Consider the following 9,958-nt stretch of genomic DNA (forward strand, 5'->3'; position numbering starts at 1 on the left):
ACAAGACAGCGCTGTGGTGGACCGGGCGCTGAAATGCAATCCTCTCACAAACACCCCTGTTCTAAATTTCTGACTTCTGCCCTGGGCCCAAGGTCACTGATCCATCCTTCCATTTACCACACTTCAAGCCCCCTTTGTATAAAAAACAACAGATTTTCATTCTGTATTTTATTATTGAAATACCTACCCCACAATAAAAATTTCACCCATATCCCCAGCCTTTCCTCTTACTCCAGTTGTACATTGCCATTGGTTTTCTGGAGCGTGTCCATTGGGTAGCACATGGGGTTTTTGTGGAGAAAACACAGTAGGGTGAGGGAACCAGGGAGGGGTTTATTTGAGGGCCTTGGCCACTTGCTCGTAGGCCAGCTCGATTTCCTCATCATCTGGACAGGTAGAGGCAAATTCTTCCTGAGCATAGGCATTTCGCAGGTACCGATGTATTCCCCGGAAGGCTTCAGGGATGGAGAAGCCCCGGTACTTCTTACATACCACCTAGGGGAGAGCAGAAACATGTTAGCAGCCCCTCTGATTCCCTGCTCTTGGGCTTTCCCTTCTTTCCAGGTCTATACATTGACTGTCTAGACTTTCAAGGGACTCCACGCCCTTCTTACTATCATTCTCTTCTCCTGTGAGTCATTTTCCTCCAATCAATTTAACTCTTCACTGTCTTGTAAGGTCTGCATCTTTCCTCTCCACTTACTAAAATGCTGGTCGGCTTATTACCTACCTATCTTTTTAAATTTTTGTTACTGCTGGGCTACAACCAGCCCCCTTTCAGACCTCTACATTCCACAGTGCTACTTTTCTCTTTTTGACTTTATTGAGATAGAATACATAGAGCATTAAAAAATTCTTTTGATTTTCTACAGTGAATTGTTTCATTTTTCCCTTCGGCTTTTTAATCATGTATTAACTTTCATGAAAATATTTTATCTTCTCAAGTAGATTTTTTTTTTAAGACTTATTTATGCATACAAGAACTGGGGTACAGGTCAGAGGTAGGGGAGGGAGGGTGAGAGGATTCACCAGGGACAGAGTGGGGAACAGAACAAGCAGATGTACTGAAATACTCTGCTGAGGGGAGCAGTAGGCGGGACAGGAGAGGTCTGCTGCACCATGTCAGTCAGCTCCCTGGCCAGGAGTTGAACTCACGCTGCAGTGGCTGCAGATCACTTCATAGTGCTGTGCTTTAACCCACTGCACCACCAGGGAGGGCCCCTCAGCTAGATTTAAATCCTTTGAGGGTAAGGAAAGACCAATCACCACAAGTCTGTGACTTTCAGTGCCCAGTACACAAACATTCAATATACAGATTGTGGCAGATTGGCACTGGGCCCATGTTTCACAAACTAAGCCATAGCTTTTTTGTAGGGTATGGCAAAAAGCACAGGAACCAGCAGTTTTTAATCTTCCATAAGAGGAAGGAGAAACTGAAGCTATAAGAGTAGTCTTGATTTTAGGAAAGGTCTGCTGTCTGATCCAGGAATTTAGTAGTGAAAAAGACAGGAAGATGTATTGCTTTCCACCAGGCTGTTGTTATCATGGATGCAATTTTCTCATACAGTGGCCTTGCTAGTGATGGCTACTGAGAATGAATGGGGTAATATATACTACTAGTAGTAGGTGGAGACCACCCTAAGAAAGAAAGCACCCTTCGAGTGGTTGTCATGGGAAGCCTTGAGGGAGCCCCTTAAAGAGCTACCCCAGAGGGACTCCCTGATGGAGCAGAGATTAAAGTCTCAGTGCTATCAAGCTATGGCCAGCCGATGTGACCTGAGTTGGGTCCCCTGCCAGGGAGCTGACCCACATGGTGCAGCAGACCTCTCCTGTCTCACCCGCTGCTCCCCTTAGCAGCGTACTTGGTAGATCTGCCTGTTCTGCTCCCCACTCTGTCTCTGGCGAATCCTCTCACCCCATGCACCTCTGGCCTATACTTGTAGGCATACATAAATAAAAAAAAAAAAAGTCTTTTTTTTTTTTTTTAAGAGCCACCCCAGCAATCACACTCTCCTGCAATGACCACCTACCTGTACTATGTGGAGTTTTGGCAACAGGTTGCAATCAGCCAGAGTGAGTTCGTTGCCATCCAGAAACTTTCTTTGAGAGATGCCCTCATCCTCAGCACTGGTCTCATCTACTTCATCTGGGAGGGGGGATGTCAAATAATTGTCTAAAATTTTCAGAGCTTTCAGAAGCCCCTTCTCCAGATCTGTGCAAGAGAGGAAAATTGGCAAAAACATCAGCTTGAACACAGCTGAGGGGAGTGGGAACTGTGAATTCTAGTGGTGAAGCTGGTCCAAAATAATAACAACTAACACCAATGCACTTTCCATGTGTTAGTCTAAGCACTTTACATACAGAAAAAAGTCATTTAATTCTTCTATCATGAACTAAGTATTTACTATCCTCATTTCATAGATCTGGAAAAGATTTACAGAGAAGTTAAATGAACAGCCTCAAGTCACACATCTGGTAGCATCTGCACTCAGGTAGCCTGGATCTACAGTTAACTGTTCTTAAGCACAACCTTATTCTGCCAGAAAACAGGCCCCTGCCGATCCAACTAATGCTTTCAGTGGGGCAAGTGAGGGTATGGAACAAAGGAGCAAAGCTTAAAAAGTCACCACCAAAGAGAATGCAGGAAAGATGGTGGTTAAGCAGCAGCCAGCAGAGGGTGGTATAGGTGTGCCAGTATCTAGTGCCATCTCCGTGCTACCTGAATTTTCAGGTACCCCTACTATCTCCCAGTTCCTGGATGGTCTCCCCTCCCCCTGGGGCCTGACTTCTAACCCACAAAACTCACTGTCATTGAGTGTTGGGTTTGAATTCTTGATGTAGGCAGAAAATTTGGCAAATACATCCAGCCCAGCTGTGTTGGATTCAGGGTTCAGAGCTGCCAGCTTGGGGTACCTGAAAGCCAGTGAAAGAAACAGGATGAAGTTTCTTTCAGGGAGGCCCCTCCTCAGTGCTAACCCCCCACCCACCTGTTTTTCATGCCTTCAACTTTCCCAGGTGCCCTCCTCCCCTTCTGGGGTGCCCCCATACTTGGGTGGGCATAGCACTGCCTCCAGAAATTCCTCAATCTTGTTGGTGTCTGTGTGCACTTCACTGCCATACAGCAGGAATGGGAGCTGCCCTCCCGGGCACAGCTTCTGGACAGTCTCAGTTCGCCTGAAAAAAGAGGCCAGGCATCAGGACAGGAAAAGGGGTTCAGAGAACCCCAGAGAAAGGGGAGATGGAAAGATGTAGGAAGAGAAAGGGGATCTGGGTGGAGGGGAAAAGATTCATCAGGATGGAGAGTTCAGGGTGGGGGTGTATGTGCACCTGGATAAAAAGGGGAATTTAGAGGAAGAGAAGTGGACCCACCTTTTGGTGTCCACTGTGGTGACATTGAAGGTGACTCCCTTGAGCCAGAGCACCATGAACAGTCTCTGAGAGAAGGGGCAGTTCCCAATCTTTGCTCCATCACTGCCAGCCTGGAACGCAATGCCCAAGCCAAGGTTACGTCTGATGCATCCAGGGGTACACCCCAGGCCCTTCCTCCTCTGCACCCCAGGCCCTTCCTTCTCTGCAGTCTTGCTCCCTGACCAGGCTGTTTTCTGCCTGGTCATGACACTCACCTATCTCTCACCATTAAAAGCTCCCACCGGACCCTCCCTGATGGCACAGCAGGTTAAAGCACAGCACTACCAAGCTAAAGCCACTTCAGCACGAGTTTGATCCCCCCCACCGGAGGTGACCCACATGGCGCTGCAGACCTCTCCTGACCCGCCTGCTGCTCCCCTCAGCAGTGTACTTCATCAGTTGGCCTGTTCTGCTCCCCCCTCTGTCTCTGGTGAATCCTCTCAAGGCCTGCACCTCTGGCCTATACCCCAGTTCTGTATGCACAAATAAATAAATCTTTTAAAAAAATTAAAAGAGCTCAGATTCAGAGGAAGCTACCTTAAAAAAAAAAAAAAAAAGCTCCCGCCAAACTGGACTCTCTATGTGGGGCTGGGCCCCACCTAGCACCACAGATGGGCAGCAGCCTTTTCTGCAAAGGTCTGCTTCTGACTGTACAGAGAGTGGAGGTCAGTTGGGAGGAGGAAAGCAAGCAAAGAATTCTGAAAAACTTGGAGGATCTGGCCTCTAGCAGAGGGAAAACTCATAGTAATGTAGTTTTCTATGTACTAGTCTCAGCACTTTACTAATACAAGAACTCACATATTTCTCACATCAACCCATGGGATAGTCCCTAGAGAGGGTTTAGATGAAGGCAGAGCTGTAGGGGAGAAGAATCTGAGGCCAGGCAGATAGACAGGGTTTGGAAGCCACAGTTGTGGTTTTCTGTGTACCTCCAGCCAAGCTGTTTCTGGCAGCTGGATGGGAGAATGAAGGGGCTCATCGCCTGGCCCCAGAGATGTGGAGGGCTACCCAAGGGGGGCGCCTTCTAATTGGCAGGTGGTGATCTCATCCCCCGAGGGACACCTCCCCCTAGCCTGAGGGTGATTCATCTCTCAGAGTCTCCCTCCAGCCGGCAGCTTCCTTCCTGGCAAGGAGTGGGGGCAGGGACTTGTGAGGCTGCTGCTGGGCGGTGGTTGGGGGGGTGGGGGGGGCAGCCAAGGCCACCTCCCTCTTTCCTGAGACTGGACACTGCCACCAGCTGGGGTCTCAGCACAAGTGCCCTGGCTCCACAGTCCCCTCCTCGCGCAGGATGTAGGGCTAGAATCTGCAGTGCAGCCTCACCCAGGAGTAAAAATAGCCCTTGAGGCCAGTGTGAAAGTGGGGTGGGGACCACACCTAAGGGGGCGGGCCCGGCCTGGCTGGACCTCACTGGGCTGGGACCAGGGAGTGGGAATGGCTGCCCAAGTAGTGCCAGCGTAACAGAGAGGAGAAAACTGGCAGGAACACACAAAGCAGGGTTGAACAAAAGAGAGGAAGTGGACAGATCATCAGAAAAGTGAATGGTGGGGAGAATGAACAAGATGGAGGCCCAGGGGGAGGGAGGGGATGCAGAGATGACCAAGGGGACACAAAACACCACTTAGTAGGAGGGGAGCTGGCAGAAACGGTGACGCCTGCCTGAGCCTGTGATACCCAAAAGCGGAGACCACCACTCCTGACAGCACCCACAGTGGGGACAGAGTTAGGGAGACTTTTTCTTCTGCTTCTACAACCCCCAATCCCCAGCACTCCGGTTCCTGATGCCCCCCCAGCCATGTGGTAGCCCCAGCTCCCCTTATTTCCTCCCCTGCTCTGCTTGCTCAAGTTGCTGGATATGCCTTACCCCATCCATCACCTCCCCGGCCCCCTTGCCTCTTGGCTTGCACCTCACAGCTCTTCCTAATTGACCCCCTCCCACCTCAAGCCTTCCTCACCACACCCTCTTCCTGGAAACCTCCCTACCACACACCCACACCTCCAAGTCTCCCCTCATTCTCTGTGGTTAGGATCAATGCCCTGATAGCTCCCTCTGTCCCCATCAAACCCACCTCTCTCCAGGTCCCTTCACCAGCTTGGCCCTCCTCCCCCACCGCGGTAAATCTTCACTCCGGAGCCCCACCTTGTCTCTACTTTCCTGTCCTTTAGGCTTCTGGAAACTTCATTTCTACAAACTTTTCTGGGTTGAGCCTAGAATTCTTATTCTCCTCGCACACAAGTCAATGATCTTCTCCTAAGGGGACCCCCACCCCTACTCCCCACACCTAAGACCGCACGTGGGGTTGGGATTGGGGGTCAAGGAGGAACGGGATTAGGGAATAAGGCTGGAGCTGCGGAAAGGTGAGAGTCGCCTTCCAGGAATTTGGAGGGTGGCCTAGGCGGGCGAGGTTCTTACCTTTACGAACAATTCGACCTGCGGTTGCTCTTCAGCCATGGTTGCTCGGAGTTCAGGAAGCGGCCGGCGCTGGGGGAACTGGGAGGGGCCGGGGCGGGGAAGGCGGATCTCACAGGCCGGGATTCTCTACCCGGACCTCAAGCTCTGTCTGTATTTGGCGCGACACAAGCCCGATCGGACCCACTCTCTCCAGACGCGGGCTCCCCACCAGCTCAGCACCTCCAGTTCTATACCCTCCCGGGCAAGATCGGGGAGCAGCTGACTCACCGACCGCCCCGCCCTGAACCTGGGGAGGTGGCTGGAGGGGGGCGGGACTCGACGACCGGGGAGTGGGTCGGGAGGGCAGATCCCCTCGGGTCTTCCAGTGGTTGGGGATGGGGTGTTAAGGGGAGGGAAACTGGGAAGCCTTATTTCTCTGCCAGTCTCCTTGAACACAGGACTGTTTTTCTGCCTCAGTTTCCCCGCTTCATCAGAGGACACTTCCACTTCACCCTCACACAAGAAACTTGACACCAACATCTTGGACTTTACCATGTTGGCTTGGAATTGTTGGAATTGTTCATATTTTAGAATCGAAAGGTCGTCGGTTGCTCGTTTTTCTGCGTTCCTTCTGGACTATAGTTCAGATTCTGGGTTATGGGGCTGTGGCCTGCGAGAGGAACTTGGATTGCAAGCTGGAGTTGGGGAAGAGTGGTGAAAGGTAGGGCCGGGATGGGAAGGGAGACAAACAGGCCTTGTGCTAGGGAAACAGGAAGCAATCAATGGCCTTGTGGGGGGGGGGATGGGGATGGGGGGAGCACCTGTGTTGCACCTTTAATGCTTCCACTTCTGCCCCAGATATCTAATATGGGGGCCCCTTCCTGTGTGTGCACCTTGTCATTTTTTCACTGACAAGATAGGGTGGAAGGGTGGGGTTACTGTGGTCCTAAAATAGAGCTGCACTGCTCTTAGGGGTTATGAGAGGAAGCAAAGATCAAACAGAATAGCGTAAGTGGCCTTTTATGGGGTGCTTATCTGAAGAAAGGAAGTCAAAGCAATTCTATTTCCTAGGACTCTGCTGTAACTGGTCAATAACTGGTCAAGTTTGGAGGTTCTTGTCAAACTCTTCATGATATGCTAAAAAATAGCCCAAGAACATGGCCTCCACACTGGATATAGTCCAGCCTCCACATCTTGAATCTCTCTCCTGTCCAAACACCCCCTGTCTTTCTTCTTCACTACCTTCTGAGACCTTCAGATCCAGAAAAATTTAGTGGTGTGTGAGGACCTTGGAGCAAAACAAGGCTTGTAACTTGAAGAAAGAGGGAGGAGTGGGGTAGAGAGATGCTGAAAACTGACAGTTAGTGGTTTCCTCTCAGCTTCCTCTTCTGTGGGTTTTCTCCTCCCTGAGGGAAGGCCTATCTTTCCTCCCTAGAGAGGGACTATATTTGGTGCTTGCTCACTTGAATTGTAATATCCTATAAGGATGTAGACTAATTCCATGAGTGTGTGTGTTTGGGGGGGTTCCTCTTCCATGGGTGACCCTCAAAATCTGCACACAGGATCCCTTCCATCTGAGGAAGGGAGGTCAAAGCAGTCCTCCTTCTGAGCTGGTCAGTAATTGCCAGAGAATCTGCCCCACAAAGTTCTCCCCTCTGGGAGAAGCCTCAGGCAAGTGGGGCCTGCCCGGAGCTCAAGCAGGTTTGGCAGCCTCTCCCCTGCCTCTCTTTTCTCTCCTACCTCTTTGCAGCTGCAGCTACCTTGATTATCAATATTGACTTTGGCTGGCTGGTCTGGCTACCCAAAAGGTATTTTTGCGGTCACTTCCCAGATGACAGGTAATGCTGCCCTCTCCTGGTTCCAGCCAGCAGTGCCCTATGGATTTGAAGCCAGGAGCTGTACTCCCAAATCCTGCATCATAAAACCCTATCTCATCTCCTTGCCCCACTTTACTATTCTCCTATCTCAATGTCTCCCTTTCTTCCGAGCTTCTCTTTTTACTCCCTCCCCTTTCTCAGCTTGGTAAACCAGTCCCTAATCTCTTCCCACCTCAGATTGGAAGGTGTGGCCCTCCCTGACACTCCTTAGAGCCTCCTCCAGGTTTCCATAGCAGGTTGCCCAATAGTGGTTGGCCTGGGGTAACCATTAACCCAGGTCTTAAATCACTTCCCCACCTTTCTTGGAACAGAGGATTTTCCATTCATTGGTTAGTAGAAACACCTCAAACAGTTACAGGGAAGGGAGAGAGGGGCACCACTGAAGCCCCAAACCTGTCTGCTTTAAATAGGTTCTGCTATCCGCTGCATTAAGACAAAACATATGACTTTAATGAAGAGGAACTTTAATACAGTGAATATACAATACGAAAGACAAAGAATGTAATTTATAAATCAAACACCTGAAGTTACCCATCCCCTCGTGGGCAAAAGCCAACCCAAAAGGGGTTGGTCGAAAGCAAGGCCTGAAAGCTGCCACAAGACTAAAGCACCTTCTGGCTGGCCTATAGAAAAGGGTCAGACATGGCCAGACAAGTCTGGGAGGGAAAAGAGCAAAATCAAAGTCAATATAAACACTGCCACGTGAGTGAACCTCCCCACGGGTCTCTCACCCACATCTCTTTCAACCAGTCCAGCGCCAAGAACAAGCACGAGTTCTTCACAGGTCTCCCTTTGTGGCTTCCTCAGCTCTCCTTCTGGCTCTCCATCCTGCTCCCTTCCTCCTCAGATTCCTTCTCTTCTCTGCTCAGGTCCACCTCCTGGGAGGGGCAGGGAACCTGGAACTTACCCTTTTCCTAGGAACCACCCCGTTACAAAACCACCCCCCCACACACACACCCCATCTTCCCTAATTCTCAAGGAATGGGTCCTCACCATCATAAGGCATCCAGGACAAAGTGGGGGAGGAAGATGTATTTTAAGGAATTTTTTAAAAGATGTATTTATACATACAGAACTGAGGTACAAGCCAGAGGTGAAGGGGCAGTGAGAGGATTCACCAGAGACTGAGTGGGGAGCAGAACAGGCAGACTGACCAAGCACACTGCTGAGGGAACAGTGGGTGTGTCAGGAGAGGTCTACCTAGCCATGTGATCACCTCCTGGGCTCGAACTAGCACTGAAGCTGCTGCCTCTCGCTTGCAGTGCTGCGTCCTAACCCTTTGCGCCACCAGAGAGGGCCCTAAGGAATGTTTTTGTTTGTTTGCTTGTTTTTGTGGGGTGCATATAGAAGTGTATTTGTTTCCCTCACAACCTCCTTGCTTCTCCCTTCACACACACACACACACACACACACACTCAAAAATGCCTCATGGAACAGGGATGCTTTGAGATCAGCAGCCCCCCCCTCGCCCCCCATAGACACTAATAGTTGCTCCTCGAATGAATAAAACCACCCCCCACCCCCGCTGTCCTCAAGGGTTTGTGTGTCTTTGCCTGTCGGGAGGAGGGTATGGTGTGGCCGATAATGATGCAGTTGTATTTCTCTCTGCTGGAATTTGGTGTAATTCAAATGCTTCCTTCCTCTTCTTCTTGGGAATTCAAAATTAGGATTATGCCGCGTAGTGCTCATGTGGCACTACACCCAGGAAAGTGGGTCTTAATTCTTTCTGACTCTTTACTTAAAACACTCACGTAGAAATGTTTGCCAGGCACTGTACTAAGATCTTTATAAATATTAACTCAGAGGGTATAAATATTAACTTAGAGTTGTTTGATCCGATTTAATTAATGTCGTTTATCTTCACTTTCAAGAAAAAAAAAAACAACTCGCCTCTGGCCCTTTAAGACCGGCTACCTCCCTAGACTCCCTGAAGCCCCGGGGCCGTTTCCCGGGACCCACTGCCAACACCGCTTCGACCTCACGCTCGCCCCACCCAGTCTCAATCAAAGCCCAGAAACCCAGTGGGTTTGAGGCCCGGATGCTAAGCAATGGCAGGGCGGGAAATTTGAAAGCTTTGGCACCGCCCCATACGTGAACAAACCAATCAGCACCCGGTCTTCTCAACGACTGCCTACCTCACTCTCGCCCTATTGAGTTTATAGGCAGGATCTGAATCTCTCTGACCAATGACAGCTAAGGGGATGGTGTTACGCACACACGTCCCGCCCGCCCCCGCGCCGACACGCCCCTCCCGCGGCTGGTGACTGAGCTAGTCAGTCTTGGC

General features: G+C 50.4%; 1 protein-coding gene across 1 annotated transcript; it reads right to left on the minus strand.

Moving 5' to 3' along the window:
- Window positions 1–153: 153 nt before the first annotated feature.
- On the minus strand, window positions 154–6,099 carry CLIC1 (chloride intracellular channel 1). The gene is made up of 6 exons (XM_004695139.2): window positions 5,819–6,099; window positions 3,370–3,479; window positions 3,049–3,174; window positions 2,807–2,913; window positions 2,031–2,212; window positions 154–495 (listed from the first exon to the last, which is right to left on the minus strand). The coding sequence occupies exons 1-6, from the start codon at window positions 5,855–5,857 to the stop codon at window positions 334–336; spliced, it is 726 nt and encodes a 241-aa protein (XP_004695196.1). The 5' UTR covers window positions 5,858–6,099; the 3' UTR covers window positions 154–333.
- Between the last annotated feature and the right edge of the window lie 3,859 nt (window positions 6,100–9,958).

This window comes from Condylura cristata, unplaced genomic scaffold, assembly GCF_000260355.1.
Source record: "Condylura cristata isolate star-nosed mole 26May11 unplaced genomic scaffold, ConCri1.0 scaffold00055, whole genome shotgun sequence".
NCBI lineage: Eukaryota > Metazoa > Chordata > Mammalia > Eulipotyphla > Talpidae > Condylura > Condylura cristata.

Bases quoted from the DNA above. Each gene is read 5' to 3' on its own strand.
- CLIC1 (XM_004695139.2), bottom strand. From the start codon at position 5,857: ATGGCTGAAGAGCAACCGCAGGTCGAATTGTTCGTAAAG. The intron at 3,175-3,369 runs GTGGGTCCACTT...CTCTTTTTTCAG, and splicing joins ACCACAGTGGACACCAAAAG to GCGAACTGAGACTGTCCAGA. The intron at 2,213-2,806 runs GTGAGTTTTGTG...TCTCTTGCACAG, and splicing joins AAACCCAACACTCAATGACA to ATCTGGAGAAGGGGCTTCTG.